Consider the following 20,700-nt stretch of genomic DNA (forward strand, 5'->3'; position numbering starts at 1 on the left):
AGATGATATTAATGTACATACTTATATTACCGATAAATCGTGTGAAAACCGATAACAAATTAAAAAAATTAAAAATAAGTTTTTCGTTATGTTAAGATGTATTTAAATAGTGGAATTGCCTTATATTACGTTTAAATTATCTATTTAAGAAAAAATCTATTTTCCTGCAAGAAAAAATGCTATTTTTATTAAATTTGACATTACATGTCATTATATTTTAATTTAATCTGTGGTAGTTTCGCGGTTATTTGGTTTAAAATTTTTCAGTAGTAATATAAAAGTTTTAAGCAAGTAAGTTTTATTTAATTATTAATATTAAACTAAAAATATCTACTTATAGATCTTAGAAACATAATTTTTAAACTATTTTTTACAGTTTAAATAAAATGTCTGCCACGGGTACTCAAATCGAAACCCTTATGGATTTCATGATGAAAAATCCAGATTTAGCCCGTGGCCTTATACATAGCGTAGAGGGTCGTGTTCAATCAAAAAGATTGTGGGATAATATCACAAGCCATTTAAATAGCCTTGGAGGTGCTGTAAAAACTGTGCAGCAGTGGAAGAAGGTAATAAACGATTTAAAATATTAAGTTAAATTAACTTATAATCACTAACAATATGTGTAACTGTTTTAATTTATGAAAATTTCGCTTTTATTTACTCATTATATTTGCATTTGCATGATTATTGCATGTTCGTGCTAAGGTGTGGGCTGATAAAAAATACTTGGCCAAAAAAGCCAATGCAGCAGCGCTTCGATCTGCCACTGGCACTGGTGGTGGGCCACCAACAGCTGGCATATTATCCCAGAACGATTTAAAGGTCATCGCTGTAATGGGACATGGTTTTGGTGAGCCAAATATACCAGGTTGCAATGTGCCAGCTTTTCCTGAGGTAATGCTTGTTATTTATGATTTGCACAGATATATACTATATTATGTTTATATACCTATATATTTGCTAATAACTCCCTCCTCTTTAAGCAGTACATGGAAACAACCATTGGGCTCAAAGTATGTGTTACTAACCATACTAACATAGTATAAAAAATGAGTAATTAATATACTAAGAAATATAATATACATACCAACCTACTTATATCTGAGATAAAGGATTATCAATATTATATGTTTTATAAGTGTTATTCATATGGTTATTTGTGTATGACTATTTATGATATAATGCTTAATCAATTGTATATTTTTCATTTCCACTTGCAGCCTTTAGAACAGCCTACACCAATGACAATTACTGAAACCATATCAAACACCTCTACTAACAAAGAGACCCTTGAAGCTACTCCTGATATTGATTCAGAAGTACACAATATTCAAGGTAATAAAAAGGTATAGACAAAAAAACAAGCACTATTACTATGTAGTTAAGTTATTTATTTTCTACCAAAATTTTACAGCATCAAGGCGGCCACGCAGACGGGTACGTGTGTCACAGCCCGACATAAAGCAACAAATCCTTCGCCTTGAAGTAGATAAAAGGGATATCCTAGCAGGCATCCTGGAGGAATTAAAAGAATTGAATAATAATTTGAAAAATATAATTGAAAAACTTTAGTCCCTTTTTTATTTAAATATATATATGTACAAAAACCTCTGTCTTTATCTGCAACAAAAGAAATAATATTATTTGTATTTACATGATTAAACACAAATTTTTATGATTTCTTAGAATACAATTCGTTGAATATTGGCCAGAGTAGTCTTCATCTCAACTTCTTATATTATCACTTACAGGCAGATTGCAATTATAGTTAAATCTAGTGGAAAACTACTTGATTACCTTAAATTTCTGTTGAGTAATTGTATTAGCTCATTTCGTGTGCGCTGCCCCTGCTCTAATGGTGGCCCAGTAACATGTTGATTCACCCTTCTTTGCCTTTCCGCTTCTACATGAAGTTCGTCCTGTGTTAATTCTACAGGATCTAACCCCGACTGAACACACATGTTATGTAAAACACAACATGCGATTGTTATCTTTGCGGCCATTTCTGGCTTGTAATGGAGTTGCCGGGCTGCCAAAAGACATCTCCATCGACCTTTTAGTTGCCCAAAAGTGCGCTCTATAGTGGATCTTACTCTTTTATGTTTGGCATTATAGTGTCCTTCTGGAGAGTCATCTGGAGCTCCATCAATTGGGGTCATCAGATATCTCCTTAGAGGATAGCCGGAGTCACCTACAATAATTCATTTATTAATTTATTTATTTACCACACATAGCAACTATCATTAGAGGTATTACTTAATGTGACAGTTACAAACAAACAAGAATAACAAACGCAGCAAACAAATCAATCTAAAACTAATCATACAATCAAACATAACATTACATCTATATTTTAATTAACAACACATAAAAATGAAGTATGTAAACATGAAATATTCTAATTTTGTATGTTAACAATGTTAAGAAACAATAATATTAATGAAAATTTAATAATAATTTTTCTACGAACCAAGTAGTATAGCGGTCTCATCTGTGGTATTAGTGAGACTCTCCAGGTGGTCACAAATTTCACTATTCTGCCAAATAAATGAGTCATGAGTAGCTCCACCATATGAGGCATCTAAACTAATTATATTGCAATTTGCATCACATATCTAAAATAGATTACAAATAATAAATATATTATTGTAAAATGTATAAAAAAAATATTGTATGTTATGCTAGACAGCTCACCACTTGACAATTAATGGAGTGAAAATGTTTTCTATTAAAAAAACGCTCTTCATTTTCTTGTGGCCTCACAATAGCTATATGAGTACAGTCAATGCACCCACATATGCCAGGAAACCCATATTTTTCATAAAAACTGAAATCAAAAATGCAATTTTACTAATGAAATTTCATTTAAAAATATAATAAATCCTCAAGCACATCACTCTTATCATTGTGGGAGAATCATATTTTAATTGTCAAATTATTTATAAGTAAAACAATACCTTTCTTTTATAAAATTTCGTTCCTGTCTGTTTTGGGGAAATTTAATATATGTCCTTAATATGGATGAACTATTAAGTGCCTCGGTTACTTGTTTGAGGCACTTTGACACAGTTGGCTGTGCCAAAGGGCCATCCATATTTAGTCCCACTGCTCCCTGATAGCTCCCTCTCCCATAAAATGCAAGGGCAGTAAGGATCTGTAAGTATAAATTGTTGTTGGTTGGAATATTGACACAGAAATATTATGACCTGTGGACAATTTTCAATAGAAAAGCTTTTAAACAAAATGGAATCAGAAGAAAAAGTTTTGTTGTTGATAGAAGAAGCAATTTTGATGAAAATGTAAAAGCAAAGATTTTTAATAGTTTCAATTTGAATTATATTGTTTTTATAGATGTTTATCTTTTAAATAAAAATGAATATGTGATTATTGTATTGTGATTAAATGGGCCTTAGAAATTTTGACAATTTAAATAGTAGAATCGTGTAGAAAGTATTTGATATTTATTTGTACCCAAAAATAAAGGAAAAACTAAGAGGTATGTAAATTAAAATGTTTATAATATAAAAAAATAACATAACAGTGGCTGTTAGACAATACCTACCAATATATTAATCTTTTACAATTAGGATTTAACTAACGAGTTCCTGTATATCCAATATAATAATATAACTTACCTTGATTGAGGGATCAATCCCTCTCGTATTTTTATTAGGAGGCATTAGTGGTATGATCTCTTCACACAGTTTTTCATATAAACTACGATTAAGGCGATAATTTAAAACAAATTGCCCATCGGGAATTTGTTTATTAAATAAATATTGCCGAAGACGACGTCGCTCTCTTGCTCTTTCAAAGTTTTCTTCGTTTAAAAAGACCTCTTCGTATATTAATAAACGTGCCATTTTATAGTAAAATAAATATATTTTATCTAAAACGAAACCTATATGTCTGTCGTAAAAAGTGACGTTGTTGTTACGATCATAACAATGTCCAACAACGAAAACGTAAATGTCAAGTGAATTTGGGAATAAGGTAAACGAAAGACAAAATGTCTAATCACGAACTTCGTTTCGATCATCGGATTCGAAACACTTTCGTAATAGGAAAATGTACGATCCGTCAACCGAAACTTCGTATTTCGATTTTCGTAATAGGGCTCCTGAGCGTGATTGTCGACTCTATATCTTATTTTTATTGTCCAAAGCGACGTATCCGGAGAACGTATTTTTATAAAAGGTCACTGTTTATAATATTGTTAATTTTGACGAGTTCAATTTTTGGCTCCGAAACGGATCTTTAGTAAACTGATTGAACGCGGGGTGGGATGTGCTTCTGAATCACGTACCGCCCAGTTTTTTTTATATTTTAATAACTTTTGCTACCTTATTTAATTTATTATTTTTAGAATTTTAATTAATGCTCAGTGAACGGCTGGATCACTTGGCGTTGCGTAGAGACGTCGCTTCATTGTGTGTCTTCTACCGCATTTATCACGGGGAGTGTTCCGAAGAGCTGTTTAACCTTATACCTGCCGCCGAATTCCAACTTCGCACGATACGCCACAAATTAGGATATCATCCCCACCATCTGGATGTGTTTCGGTCCTCCACAGTGCGGTTTTCAAAGAGCTTTCTTCCTCGTACTACTAAGCAGTGGAATGAGCTTCCTTGTGCGGTGTTTCCGGGACGATACGACATGGGTACCTTCAAAAAAAGCGCGTACACCTTCCTTAAAGGCCGGCAACGCTCTTGTGATTCCTCTGGTGTTGCAAGAGAATGTGGGCGGCGGTGATCACTTAACACCAGGTGACCCGTACGCTCGTTTGTCCTCCTATTCCATAAAAAAAATGCAAAAATTTAATAATAATTAATTAAAAATGTTTTCTGTTCTATTCTATTTAGAATGAACTTCAGGGTGGAGGCAGATAGGGTATATTAATTATCCTTTTTATATCGTATAGGGAATATTGTAATACAAACATTATTAAAATTATACGTTAAAATGTAGGAGTTAAAGTGTGTAAGCAATATTTATACATCTAATACACTCGAGCTGTGCCTTGGTGGGTTACTGGACAACAATTGTAATTAAACATTTCCGATGTCTCCTTCCCATACCATAGTTCGTTCACAGGCAGGAGCCGGAACGTGCGGATGCCGTCACGCTACAAATCTTGAGAATATATAATTCAAATTACCCGAAATTGGAATTACCTGATTGCAAATGATTTTGGTCCTTCAAATGTGTATTCATAGCTAGCCGGAGTACTGCATACTGAAATAGTATGATTAGAGAGCGATTTTGAATGAATAATGATGAAGAGTCTATATATTGAGACCAGAGTTACCAGTGGGAGGCTCCTTTGCACAGGATGCCGGCTAGATTATGGGTACCACAACGGCGCCTATGTCTACCGTGAAGCAGTAATGTGTAAGCATTCCTGTGCTTCGGTCTGAAGGGCGCCGTAGCTAGTGAAATTACTGGGAAAATGAGACTTAATATCTTATGTCTTAAGGCGACGAGCGCAATTGTAGTGCCGCTCTAAATTTGGGTTTTTCAAGAATTCTGAGCGGCACTGCTTTTGTAATGGGCAGGGCGTATCTATTACCATCAGCTGAACGGCCTGCTCGTCTTGTCCCTTTTTTTAATAAAAAAAAAGTAGGGTGTGTTGAGGTGATGAGTCGGATCGAGGATAAGCCCGTTCAAGAGTACCAAGTTAATGAAAGCTTGCATAAAATTATCAAGCGAATGGAAGAAACCTGCATACTTACCTCCGTCTACCCTTCTGTAATATTTATATAGGCAATGGGTGCTACTACATTTTACTTTTCTTATATTAGGGACAGTTAACCGGATTGTTAGGCAGGGTTAAACCGTGCTCTATGATTGACTACGGTGAAATCACGACAGTCAAGCACGAATTCCGTTGAAGTCGAAGTGCCATAGACATTATTCGTGGTGTTAAATTGCCATCTAAGATCCGTGAACGGACAACGACCTGCTTGTATTCGGGCTCTGGCAGTAAACAGTTATAGTTTGGCAAGCATAGCGCGGAATTACATTAACTTAATACCCGACGAATAAATCACAAATTGCGCGTAAGCTTCTTCTTAATTTGTTTATTTGTTTGAACCGCTAATCTACCACTTAAATTTGAATAATTAATTTGCATATTGATAGGCAGATTGTTGAGGCTATATGAGCATATTAGCACCTCTTTTGTAGTCTCAAATATTCATTTCTGCCTTATTTAAGTCTGAAGACAAAGTGTTTGAAGAACTGCTTTATCCGTGTGTGATGTTTGAGTCAGTAATACGCAAATACAATTTTCTATAATGATCATTAGTATATTATGTAGAAGTCCAGAATATCTACCATACTATGGCAATTTCTTTGAGTCAGCCTGCGGGTTGCAGGTTTGATCCTCGCCAGGAACATTGAAATGGCTTCCACGCTTTACGATAGTACTATCAACAGTCATCGATAAACTGGAGATTCATTATGTTCTCCAAATTTTTGCGAGTAGAGGACTATGGCAATAAGTCTGTAATTAGTAAAATCCAAGCTTTCACTGATTAACGAGTGCTGAAGGGCAATCAAGGTAGTCGAGGAGTAATCGTTTTAATATTATTCAAGTATATTGCATTTGATGATTATTAATAAATTGTACGTAGGAAACAGGCAACGAATCGCCGTTCTCGAATGCTAAGTGCATGGTGCACGTTTCGGCATATATTTGTAGATTTCCCCAATACCTACTACAAGTAAGATATTATCATCAATTATGTAATGAGCAGGATTTATAATCTAAACAGTGGCCCTATGCACATCCATTAACTGACAATAATAAAAATAAAGGTTTCTTATCTTATCGTTATCTTCTTGATAAGAATAACTATTAAGTCTCGAGAAGAAAATTTTCTAAAGTAATGGTAGAATTTGAAACCAATTTAGAGGATATTGGAAAAAACGACTGAGACTTGCTCGGTTTTTAAGAATGTACAAAACTTGAACAAAAAAAAACTAATAGGGCACCTGGATTCGAACCGGGGTCTTCTGCTTTCCGGATCACCGAATGTCCCATCTGAGCTATTATAGTCTTGTTATAAATTTACCTTTGTATTCTTATGTTATTGCTGCTGTTTGTCATTTAATCACGGATAAAACTACAAGTTTAAAATTGAAACCTAGCTAGATCTCCGAAATCCCCTGTATACTAAATGTTATGAAAATCGTTGGAGCCGTTTCCGAGCCTCAGATTATATATATTATACAAGAATTGCTCGTTTAAAGATATAAGATTCAGAATGGAGCACGAGGTGTATAGGTCCTGATTAACGAACAATACCTCGTTATTAACACTATGTACCAATAACTGGCGTGAGGAAGTTAATATCTATTCGCGCAGCACAATAGCTGAGCGACATCCGAACCTCATTACTGGTGCTCATTTCCGTTTGTGATGGACACGCAAAACGGTTTAATGAGCTGCTGTCCAGTTTCTATTGTGAAACTGTCTGCTGCATCATTATAATAATTATGTGAAACAAGAGATTTGTTTTCTTCTGCACATTTTTCTTCTGTGATAAATTTTCAAGGAATGAACTGCGATGGTTATAAGTTATGAATCTGATTTAATTTAACGATATGAATAATTGCACTGCAAGGTTTCATAGGTTAGGGGAAAAGAGTTTTTGCGCAATGTTCAAAATTATAGTTAATTTTTTTGTACCCATTTGAAAAAAGGTGATTTGTAATGAAAAGTGGCTACGATAAAAACGTAACCAGCGGACAGAAACATCTATTCGGATCTCTACTGCCAACAAATGATGTGAAGATGATAGAAAGCGATCGGAATGGTCAATAGAAAGGGTGGGGTCTTTCATCAGACTCAGACTTTGGCTGGGAAGCGTTAATACAGACGCCCTATAACCCTGACCCTGCACCTTAGGTAAACACTAGTAGGGAAAATATTCTACTTTGCATGGGCCGAACGCTCCTTACTTTAACTTTTCCTGCAATTCATTTATCTTTAGATATTAAAAAAACAAATGGCAATGCAAATTTCGAAACGGATAAACTCGTAATTTATGCAATAGCTTAAGGAAATTTATCGTGAGGTGTTTAACAACCAGCGTCGCGTAAACAAAAGTGGCCTTGGCGTAAATGGTGGACGGATGTGCGTCGATTTGGCGCATGGAAACTAAATATAAATAAATTCATCTCGACGATAAAATAATTTCTAAAACTTAAACAAAATACATCAAAAAGTATTGTACAACATCTCTTAATATTTAATATTATTAAAACCCAGAGTTTAGTCCTTTTTCAATTGCTGGGGCTGACGTCTGATTGTACTATTGTGCAGATTGCGTGCACGGCGCCTATTTCTGCCGTGAAGCAGTAATGTTTAAGCATTATTGTGTTTCGGTCTGAAGGGCGCCGTAGCTAGTGAAATTACTGGGCAAATGAGACTTATGACTTAACATCTAATGTCTCGAGGTGACGAGCGCAATTGTATTGCCGCTCAGAATTTTTCTGCTTTTCAAGAATCCTGAGCGGCACTGAATTGGAATGGACGTATCAAATAACATCAACTGAACGTCCTACTGGTCTCGTCCCTTAATTTCATAAAAAAATTACTATTTTTTCTCTAGTCTGAAATTGATTCGTTTCGGGGGGCTCAGTATGCATGAAACTCGAACTTTCAAAACAGGTTATATGAAAACTATATTCAGAAACTTTGAACTACTTCAATGTAGTAAGAACAAGAAGAGATTTATTTTTTGAGTTATTCCTGTTGAAAGCGCTCTTATTATGTGCTAATAGGTAATATGTTTCCACAAACATGATGTTAATAACGCACAACATATTAATATAGTGTTGAAAGAGAATAGACACACGTGCGTATTTAGCCTGTTAAATAGATCTAGGTCAAAATAAAGAAGGATTTAGGTCTTATAAGTCGTAATAGGGCAGAGTTCGCTCGATGGCCATTGATACTACCGCGCATGCCCCAGTTCACACTCTCTCTAGTCGCTTCATTTATTTGTATTTGACACATTCAGAACATAGTTTTAATGTTACTTCTTTTAATAATAATAATTCTTTATTTGCATAATGTGTGTATAAAAGTTAACAAAAAATACTATACGAATCAACACATTGGCCAAAAAGGGCATGCAAATTACATTAGCTCCACGTCATTATCTTATATATATAAAATTCTCGTGTCACAATGTTATTTACTAACTCCTCCGAAACGGCTTTACTGATTTTTACCAAATTTTATATGCATATTCAGTAGGTCTGAGAATCGGCTACTATCTATTTTTCATCCCCCTAAATGTTAAGGGTGGTGCACACCTAAATTTTTTTTTGGACGTAATTTTTTGTTTTTATTATTTTAATACAACATTCCTAAATATTCAACCCTCTATGATCAACCCCTATTTTTGTATAACGGTTTTTATATTATTCTGTTCCATCCACAAATCCGCTATAGAGTTGCAAGATGGCAATGGATCAATACTTACAATAAATGTAGTACGATAAATTTGGTAGGTCTGAGAATCGGTTGTATCTACTTTTTACACCCCAAAATTTTTTATATTACTTTATATGGCAATACAACGTTTGCTGGGTCAGCTAGTATAGTAGTAAATTTCTAACATTACAGCACATAATATTTCATTGTTACATCATATTAACATAAACACAAAATATATATGTCACATACATATGTAGTCAAAAACCACAGGATTATAAAAAGAAAATCACAAATTTAAAAAGTCAGATACAGCATAGAAATTGTTATTTATTAGCCAATCATATAGTTGAGTTTTTTTGGTGTTTTTTGGCGCGTTAGGGAAATATTATCACAGTGAATTTTTACGATACAACCTCACACCGACAACCAAATTCGACACCCTGACGTTAGTTTGTCATCTACACCATTTGTATTATACTTCAGACTAAATAAACTAAATCATGCGGTATAGTAATATCTTCATTGGTTGTATTTAACACCTTCATTATTACAATATTGTTCTTTCTACAAACGTAAAATAGCACGAGGAATAATTTTTTTAAAGGATTTATTTTAACATTTAAGCATAACTTCTAGCGTGTGTTTAATTAATTTTGTAACAGCATTATGTATGTATGCACTACTTTCTAAAATTAATGGATTAAATTAATAAGATGAGTGAATACATAGTTTAATCTATTTTCAAAACAAGTGTACTTTTCCACAATTACTATTTAACTATAATGAGATATTTTAACTACGTTTTGTGAATGAAAAATAATGAATACTAATTGCCGACCCTACATTTAATTATCGTTTATCACTTTAAAAACTAGAACGGATGTGTATAACACTTACCCAATAAGGAATTATGACGCATATTTTGGCAGATAGTATTTTGGACTGAACTCATTTGAATTTGATGTGGAAATACAGACACCAGCTTTATGGAAGGATATTTCATTAACAACTTCATACCTAAAATACTATTTGGAGTACAAAAACAAGTTGTATGCCAAAATGAATTTTTTTGGTTACCTCTTTCAAAACTAAAAATTAAAAAAAAGAGTTCCGGATTAAGAGTTTGACTCTTGAAAAGTTAATTCTTGTTATCATTATTTTAATAGATCGACGTCAAGAAATAAATCCAGCATGAAAAGAACAATTCTTCAAGAACCGCAGCAACTACTTCATGAACATCATGCGTTGGTCAGGCTTTTCAAGAGTGCTTTGGAGCGCATGCCAAATGATGATCACAAAGTCGTGATGAGAGAGCGGCTAGAAGACCATCTGTTTTATTTATCAAGACATCTAACAAGAGAAGAAATTTTAAGAGCTGTGGGCATGTGGGAAGGAGGCGCACGCCAACGGGCGGTTGAGGCTTTACGCACCAGCCATACTCCAGCGGCATTCAGGCAGAAGTCGTGCCACAACTCCTCGGCAGGATCGTTTTCTTCATAAAATAGCCAGAAGAGAATATAACATTACGGCCAATAAAATAGTGCGAAGACTACATACCGACCACCAGGTGTTAGTCATTGATCAAACTGTTCGGAAAAGATAACATGAAGCCGGTCTTCATTCTCGCCGGCCATTAAGAGTTCCTTAAGTTCCTCGCTTAGAGCTTTACGGCGAGGCAATCCCGGACGAAGACTTTTGTGTGCTGAAGAACATTTAGAAGGGAGTGACGTTCATTGGTCATTCGTACTCTTTTCTGACAAGTCTCGGTTTGGATTTTTTGCTGCCAACTCTGATCTGGGACCCCAGTATCAGCTCGAACGAGTTGGTGCAACGCAAGAGCTGCTCGAATTGTCAGGGATCCGACAGTGCTCTGTGAACAGCTAGATCTCTTGGTGTAACGTAGAGACGTCGCTTTATTGTGTGTCTTTATCACGGACAGTGTTCCGAAGAGCTGTTTGACCTGATTCCTGCCGCCGAATTCCGCCCGCACGACACGCCCCCATATAGGATACCATCAACGCCATCTGCATGTGTGGTGTTCCTCCACAGTGCGGTTTTCAAGGAACCTTCTTCCACGTACGTACAACCAAATTGTGAAAAGAGCTTCCTTGTGCGGTGTTTCCAAGATACCTCTGGTGTTGCTAGAGAATGTGGGCAGAGGTGATCATTTAACATTAGGGTGAACCGTACGCACGGTTATCCTCCACTACCACAAAAAGACAACGCAGAGAATAGTTTACATAAACGTAAAAACTGCAAACAAAACGTGATATCTCTCGCATTGAAACGTGCTCTATAAGGGCAATACGTAGGACATGATATGTTTAAACAAGATTTATATCCTGCAAACATTGTATCCCCGCTCTTCTTTATGTGGGCACCTACGCCGCGAGTACCACTAGTGAGCGTGTTATGGGGACCAACATTTACCTTGTCAATATTTGTTAGAAGCTCCCACACTCTAAGTGGGTACAGGTTCTTATTGCAATATTGCAATAACTTAAATATTAGTAAATGAGTTATATTTATGGATATTATTATAAATGAATCTTCAAGAATGTGTTAAGAGGATTCATATGACATAACAAAATTGCAATTTAGCGTTTCACATATTTAGTTGTTTATTTATAGCTATTTGTTATTTTTTTTTTCAAATAATAATAATAATAATATAGACACACTTTTACAAAAATTATCTTGCCCCAAACTAGGCATAGCCTGTACTGGGGGCACAAAGACAACATTAATGTCTAGAAAATTAAATTCTATAGGTACAATGACGTTTATTACCATACAATGATCCAATATGGAGCTAGCTCGTTATAAGAAATTAAAATAGAGTCAATTTTTTTTTTCATTATGAAAAAATACTGTAAATTTAAAATTCCTGCTATAGTATATTTAGTACATGTTATCCACTTTGGATTTTTTTTCATACTATGAACTTAATAGAACTAACTTTTTAATTGAAGTTTTAAAAAATATATAACATGCAGGGATGACCTTTTTGGAAATATTTCCAATAAACTGATTTATCTTAATTGTATAAATAGCCACGGAAATATTACAACACTTGGCTCAACAGATCCGTATACGGACTCGGAGTCAAGTAATCCAAAATAATTCAACCGATTAATTACTGTCCTTCGCAGGTAATGTTATCTCACAAATCGCCTATAAAAACCAATTGGAATTAGTACCAAGGCAACAGTCCGGAGTAAAACCCCTGCTCGTTGTTTAAATGAATATATTTTTACAGAGTAATACGGCGAGGCGGAAAACGCATAATGACTTCCGCTGGCCGCCCGAATGAAAAACAACCAAAATAAATACACGGAGGAATTCTAAACTACTTGATATCCCATTGATTGGTCCGTATATTTTATTTTTTTATTTCTTATATTATTTATTATGGATATTTGTTTTTTTTTTAATTCAATTAATTATTGAGGTTTATTAAGGCATCAGATAGGTAGCACATAAAACGCTTAAAATAAATGATGCACCGTCAACTGACACTGTTTACAAAAATAATTTAATAATATCACAGATTGTTGCTCAAACGTGCAATTAACGATTTAAATCCTTAATGCTAATACTACTATAGCCATCTACTTTATGTCCTCATAGCTAGCACAAATATTATTTAAAACAACACGTATTTGAATTTGGAATAACATGACAGATTAACTGTTATATTTTATAGTTGTCTATGAATCCCTCATCCTCGCGGAAGCGGCAGCAGGAACTTGGCAAATGCAGCTTTATATAATCTTATTTAACATCCTGCCAAGTTCCATGCGTATAACGTACCAATTTATACTTATATGATCGCTATATCCCATCGTAGGTGGAATTTAGATTCACTTTTCTAATTCTGATTTTTTTCTTATTAACCTGAATTAATTCATTGAGAATTCCAAGATTTTCAGTCAGTTTAATAATAATAAGGTTGTGTTTTTTAAGTCGTATCGGTTCGGGAAAACTGCAGCCGGTAATTGATTCCATAAAGTGGCTGTGCGAGAGGCAAGACAATTTCTCGCATTTACGAATTTAGGCGACTATCATTTTTTACTACTTAACCCCACTGTAGTATACCTACTATGATATGGATAGATATGGAATTTCCTACATAAAATCAATATTCTGGCCATTTGTCTGATATTTGTGGCTGTATGTATTTCTTTGAATTTTATTCATTTAAATTACTTAATAAATAATATTATAAAGCTGCAGTGTTTGTTTGTTTGTTTGAACGCGCTAATCTCTGGTACTACTGGTCCGATTTGAATGATTCTTTCAGTGTTGGGTAGTCCATTTATCGAGGAAGGCTATAGGCTATGTTTTTTTTTTCAAAATTAGGGATCCGTAATAAAATTGCTATTTTGTAACACAAGGTGTAAAATCGAAAACCTATTTTTGCGTGCGCTGCAAAAACTATTGACAATAGAACAAAATGATGTACAGGCTATAATATAGGCAATATTTTATTACTTATAAAACTATCGCGTGAATTATACTTTATATGGCAAAACAACGTTTGCCTGGTCAGCTAGTTACTTAATAAAAATATCTATAAAACTTAGTTACGACAAAGAAACGGTGTGTAGTATAGACGACACATTCATACCACTACGACACATACCAATACCACTTTGGAAGTGTCTCCTCGCGCAAACTATTCAGTTTAGAAAAAAATTGTATTAGAAACCTCATCTATCATCATCAATATCGTTTTTGAAGACCTATCCATAGATACGTAAATACGTATGGTTTGGTCGAAAAAAGTTTTTTTTTTGTGTTTCAGTTCTAAGTTCTAAGTAACCCCCAAAATTTATTGTTTTTTTTTTTATATTTTTGTGAGAAAATCTTAACGCGGTTTACAGAATATATCTACTTACCAAGTTTCAACAGTATAGAATATAGATCTTATAGATCGGAAAAAAAGGCTGTTACATACGGACGGACATACAGACAGACATGACGAGTCTATAAGGGTTCCGTTTTTTGCCATTAGGCTTCGGAACGGAAATTTTTTAACATCATCCCTATATGTTTTACCAACATGCACATAAGGGCCAATGGGTAGAAACAAAGCGAGCACTCATTCAATGAAAAAAAAAAGCGACAAGCACGGGGAATAAGACCGATACGGAAACCAAACCTACCCAACCGGTACCGCGAAGTATTAATCAGTAATTGGCTGACTGACATCTATAATTGCAACGGTCTTGCACTACAACATTTACAGTTAATTACTTCGAGTATATTACTTAAATATTTCCTATGATATTTTATATGCTGTTCGTACATATGTTGTGTTGACATCGCTATTGCAAATATCGTCGACGTTCTGGCATGTTCAGTTCATTTTAATTGCAAATAGCTCTCGTAATATTAATTTCCTGTCAAAGTTTTCCCGGATATATGGGATATCGAAATATGTCCCCTCATCTTAATCTCGCTAAAAGCATCACACTTGTCTATGTAGTATTTATGTGTATATATCAAAATAACGGAATCTTATTGGTACGTTTCACCTACTTGTATAAATATTAAATTAAATTGAAACTTTGCATATTATCAATGCCCTACGATATTTTCATAACTACAGCATCACATTGTATATACTAACCAGATTCATCGGTTTTTTTTTGTAAATTTTAACTTGTTACTTCGTTACTGTGCTTATGAACATAATGAACATTATGAAAATAAATACTTAAAATGATGATTTCGTAAAAATATTCTCATATTAATTCCATAGAGTCCTAGGTTTTAATAACCTAGCACCCTATGGCGCGAACAGCCCTAACGCGAATAACCCTCTTCTGCATAAAGATATTTTTTTTATGAAAATAAGGGACGAGACGAGCAGGACGTTCAGCAGATGGTAATTGATACGCCCTGCCCAATGCAGTGCCGCTCAGGATTCTTGAAAAACCCAAAAATTCTGAGCGGCACTACAACTGCGCTCGTCACCTTGAGACATAAGATGTCAAGTCTTATTTGCCCAGTAATTTCACCAGCTACGGCGCCTTTCAGATCGAAACACAGTACCTAATGTTTCCACATTACTGCTTCACGGCAGAAAAAGGCGCCGTTGTGGTACCCATAATCTAGCCAGCATCCTGTGCAAAGGTATTAACATCGGCAGCACTTAAAAAAATCTTTCAAAATAAAACTTCTTTAAATAAAAGTCAATATCAATGCAATTTCTTACTCGAAAACAACGGTCGTTATAAAGTCAATACATGTTTAACTTAAACGAGTAGTTATCAAACAATATTGACTCCTAATAACACGTAAGGAAACAGTTCATGATTTCGTGTTACCCGCACAAAGCATCGCCGGCATCGCGAGAAGGATGTTGAAGGGCAGGGAGGGTTACACGATATCCCTTTTACGCGGACCAATTAACGGTCACCAATGGACCGGATGTGTGTACGAGTATGCATTAGCACCTTTATCATTCTCTAATCTTTTTATGATCTCGAAATAATCTCACAATTTACAGCTCTAACCGAGCAGATCTTACGGAGAGCTTTGATTTAAGGGACTGTCAAGTTTTTTTTTTAGAACTTTGTAATGGTCAGGACAGTGAAATAATGCTAAGTTATATTCTGTTTTAGTTTCATTAAAATAAATAGCACTTTGTCTTTAGCTTTAAATTTTTCCGGTAATCCGCGGGAGGTAACGAAGAAAAAAATATATATTAACGGACGCACGCTTGCCGCAGATAATAAAAATAATATTTACACACTTGTACACAAATTATCTTGGGCCAAATTTGGCATAGCCTGAACTATAGACTCGGAATATACTAGCGTATAGACGATCTGACAGCCCGATAAAACGTGACCAATTTTGATTTGCCAATGGGTGCATTAGCTAGTTTAACATTCCAAATACCAAGGGGCTAATTCCAAGAGTGGCTGACTGTTTACGACTTGTCAATCAAAATTGTTTTTTATAGATCCGCTTTTCTTTTCTATCTCGCTGTATCTCCTTCAGATATGTTCTTTTCTTTTGTTTGTTTGTCTATACGATAGGTACTAGTATAATGTAAGACACGACTCCTCTAGCAGTGTAAAAACAAGTAATTTAACACGTATTAGAATAAGTAATAATTGTAAAATTGCTATTCTGATGCACCAAAACATGTAAGGATTATTTGGTAAAGAACTTGAACTGGAGTTCACTGGAATATCTTATACATAGTCCATATTATGACTGAAACAATCATACATATTGATCATCATATATAAATGTATGTACCTATCGGGATTCGAACCCGGGACCTCGAGCTCAATGCGCAGGGCTAACAAGGCTATGTGTCGTCGGTAATTTGTAATTTACAAGCATATTACGTCTGTCCTTAGACAGCCCTATAAAGGGCGCTTGAAGATCATAGCGAATTGAGGCCAGCTTACATTTGATACCGTGAAGTACATTTGATACGTGTTTCATTAAACAACTAACACACAGATTTGTTAAACCTACGATCGCACGCGACTATGTCTGCGTAAATTTCGACCTATAGTTTTTTTTTATGGAATAGGAGGACAAACAAGCGTACGGGTCACCTGGTCTTAAGTGATCACCGCCGCCCACAATCTCTTGCAACACCAGAGGAATCACAAGAGCGTTGCCGGCCTTTAAGGAAGGTGTAGGCGCTTTTTTTGAAGGTACCCATGTCGTATCGTCCCGGAAACACCGCACAAGGAAGCTCATTCCACAGCGTTGTAGTACGCGGAAGAAAGCTCCTCAAAGTTTCAATTGAGTAAGCTTTTTTGATTGTTGAACCGATTGTAATGAAACAAACTGTATTGTCCACAATACATCAAGACAGTACAGAGATTCGTATGTACAAACAAAAAGACAAACTATGAAAATAGAAAAAAAATTGGATCTCTTGGCCGCTTGTCCCCTCTCATATAAAAAAAATAATAAGCAAATATTTTTTCATCTAAATGAGTGGCTTCTACGTAGTGCAAACACATACATACAAACAAACCGACTCTTTTTTACGACTTATTCCTCGCTCTCTTCAGTTATAATTTTCAAAAATTTATAATGAACCGATTCGGAAATACTCCTTCATATGTAGATTAGACCTATAGATATCTAGATATACCTTTAGCACAGCAAAATATATGAATCATCGACGGCGTCATGCATATAAAATGAAACATTTATGCGTGATGATAAAGTGTTAATCTAATTTTAAATTTTTTTCTAAACCGGAAATATCCGTGCCACGTATTACGGGCCGGTATGGTGAGCGTATGTCACTTCCGTTTACGCTTGAGTGCGCTTCACCCTCGCTGCTCCGGAAGGGATGAATTTGAATAAGTTCAAAAATTACTCGCCACCCTTGTTCCGGCTTTCAGTTCCGTTTGAATCGGATGTCCTCGTAAGCCCGGGTAGAAGCGACAATGGGCAGGTACTAACATGATAAATTATCTATTTGCTTAAAGACTTACCCTTTGTCTGAGCTTCTATAAATATGGTAAGTCAGTACGATTGCAACAAACTTCACACGAAGATTTTGTGTTCTTTTTTTCACACAAAATGACTCTATCGTATATCGAAACAATTGATCAAAAAAAACAATCGAATGAAAATCACATCGATATTTACGCGAAGTCGCAGTAAGTATTCATTTATCTGTACTATTGTACAATACAATAAAAAAAGGCTTACTTTCATATCATGTTTAGTTTATGAGTTGTTTCATAATATCCGTATGGAGTTGCTTGGTACCTCCAAGCAAGGATCACAATTAATTCACTCACAATCAGAAGCCGAAACGCGCATTCTGCACTTAAAACCGTTTGAGCTAAACTTTAATTTAGTAGCTTCGTAATTATTTCTGTGATTACTATTTACAACAGAGAAACTATTGCTTTAAATACCATTACAAAAAAAAGTTATTAACTTTAACATATTAAGTTTTTTCAATATTTAATAAATAACTTAAATCAGTATACCATCCTACTAATTCAAATGTCAGATAAGCGACATAGAAATAAGTGAACGAACAAAAAATGTGATTCCGCTCGAAGGACCAACAATTACTTGTGAGTTATAAAGAGGGTGCGCGTTACTGCAGCCATAACTCTAATCGTGTAACCTCGAACATTATTTATCGTTTCCTCTCCATGTTTCTGGCCGGCAACAATAACCTAATGTCTTTATGACGCCTCGACTAAATCGCTCAAGGGATCGCTTCACGGTTGAAAACAGTAAGTGTTATCAACGCCGTATGACAATACTGCTTCATTCATCACTTTATAAACTTTACAACCGCATTATATGCAATCATTAATTCTTTACAAAGGGCTTAGACCTGCCAATATTACAAAACTAACTAGACTTTCCCTCGAAAAAAGTATTATAATTTATTTGCAAACTTAGTCTATCAATCATGCCTTAGGAATTGAAATTATAAGCATCATCAGTCATTTGATTACCACTAGAGTTTCTCCTTCATTCATTTGACGGGAAGCGATCGAGTTAAAATTGACGCGACATTCAGATCTAGATAAATCTGAGATAGCATCGTAAGTAGCCGCACTACTGCAAAATATAAATTTTAGTGTAAGAAACCCAAAATCCAATTTAAAAAGTAAAATAGTTTTTAAATATGGAGAATCCAGTCTAAGTTAAGTTTACTTAGATATTTTTAATATTAGTACACCAATAAAAACTAGTATTTCGTTGTATAATGTACCTACTTAATATATTTAAAAATTATTTTGCATTTCTTAAAGCCAGTTATTTTAGCATTTGAACTTTTATTTCTCTAGCAACAACAAAAATTAAAGACTCGTTTTTTCGTATAATAATAATAATTATTATTTATTTATTTATTTTAGACAACAATAGGTCAATATGGTGTTAACCCATGTGAGTAAATACAATAAAAAATTACATTTAGATGTTAATAAGAAACTTATTCTATATTAGTTGATATAATTAATATGAGGCGATATTATTCCTTGTTCGATCCTGGCGAGTATACAAAAGTAATGAAAATATTGTATTGTAATCGGTCATTGATATGTATCAATGTATGCAAATGATTATACAATAATGAAACATTTACGAATGTAAATCAGTAAGGCCCAAGTATGTAAACGGAAGTTCTTGTAAATCTAATGTGACTCACGATTAAGTCACATCATTAAGGTTAATTTTCGCATCACATTAGTAGACTATTTCTTAAAAATGAATTACTTCTTATAAGTGATAGGTTTATGGTCTGTGATCAGTTACAACACCAACTTCAACTAATCACACACAAGAACTGGTCTTCTCATCGGTAACAATTCACTAAGCAATTTTTAATTATCTAATGTCATGTCGGCAAAGCGAGTTCCGACGGTCCGGTTACATCATTACCTTGTTCTTTTTATTCAGATTTAATGTTTTCCAAAAATGGATTAAACCTCTTTTTATCATGATCTTAATCTTAATATATATATATCAATCCAGTGTCCTGATGTTTGTTTCCAGTAAACTCCTTAACTAATGAACGAATTTTAATAGAGATTACTTCATGGAGTGCAGTTTAAACCAACATGAGCGATAGAATAGTAATATTTCGATTTCGGACACATAATTATTTCATACTAATTCGAATATTTGTTTTGTATGGACATATTTTCTTTAAGAGAATTTATTGACGCACAGTTTGACAGTTCTGCCGTAAAACAATTTCATTATAACAACAGGGAGCAGATTTTACGAAATAATTGTTGATGTTATGAAATATTTTTGACGAATTCGTAACAAACAGTATTTATTTATTATGCAACGTCTGTCGGGTCAGCCAGTTTCTTATATATGTATGCATCAAATTGAACCCAGATGAAGTCAGACGCGGCATTTGTTCTTATACAAAGTTGATAGCTCAGTGGAAGCTGAGTAATCCATTCAAGTTGAGTGCGGATGAGGCACCGCGTTTAGATGATCTGCCAATTAATACGTACCTTTGTTTTTGTCCATTTTTTCGGTCCCACATTATTGATACTTAAGCCTTGGAACATCCTCCAATTAAAGGTGGCTGAGGCAATCAGTATTTCTCTACCTTTTTATAGATCGAGTCCATAAGAATCTTTATAATAATTTAGTCTTTATTCACTAACCGCTGATTTTTTTATTGAATCTCAATCCAAATGATTTTATCAAGATACGATATTGATATTTTAATCGATTTCTAATTTTGGTATTTCAATTTA

General features: G+C 34.5%; 2 protein-coding genes and 2 long non-coding RNA genes across 7 annotated transcripts in view; 2 read left to right on the plus strand and 2 right to left on the minus strand.

The window, feature by feature from the left end:
• LOC126974905 (E3 ubiquitin-protein ligase HECW2) overlaps positions 1-20,700 on the minus strand; it is a 168,440-nt gene that overhangs the window by 126,328 nt on the left and 21,412 nt on the right. The window lies entirely within an intron of this gene.
• On the plus strand, positions 155-1,574 carry LOC126975020 (uncharacterized). Of its 2 annotated transcripts, XR_007731616.1 has the most exons (4): positions 155-291; positions 377-569; positions 1,224-1,338; positions 1,418-1,574. It is a non-coding gene; the product is annotated as an uncharacterized LOC126975020 (long non-coding RNA). The 2 variants fall into 2 exon arrangements; XR_007731615.1 differs by having other exon boundaries at positions 214-569.
• Positions 1,374-4,121, minus strand: LOC126974965 (putative nuclease HARBI1). Its single transcript, XM_050822732.1, has 6 exons — positions 3,639-4,121; positions 2,961-3,157; positions 2,698-2,830; positions 2,474-2,618; positions 1,801-2,194; positions 1,374-1,623 (listed from the first exon to the last, which is right to left on the minus strand). The coding sequence occupies exons 1-6, from the start codon at positions 3,864-3,866 to the stop codon at positions 1,620-1,622; spliced, it is 1,101 nt and encodes a 366-aa protein (XP_050678689.1). The 5' UTR covers positions 3,867-4,121; the 3' UTR covers positions 1,374-1,619.
• Positions 13,682-20,700, plus strand: part of LOC126975025 (uncharacterized) — a 34,098-nt gene continuing 27,079 nt past the window's right edge. Inside the window, exon 1 of the long non-coding RNA XR_007731621.1 lies at positions 13,682-13,851. This is a non-coding gene — a long non-coding RNA (uncharacterized LOC126975025). The remainder of the gene's footprint in view (positions 13,852-20,700) is intronic.

Source organism: Leptidea sinapis, chromosome 34 (genome assembly GCF_905404315.1).
Source record: "Leptidea sinapis chromosome 34, ilLepSina1.1, whole genome shotgun sequence".
In the NCBI taxonomy this organism is placed as follows: domain Eukaryota; kingdom Metazoa; phylum Arthropoda; class Insecta; order Lepidoptera; family Pieridae; genus Leptidea; species Leptidea sinapis.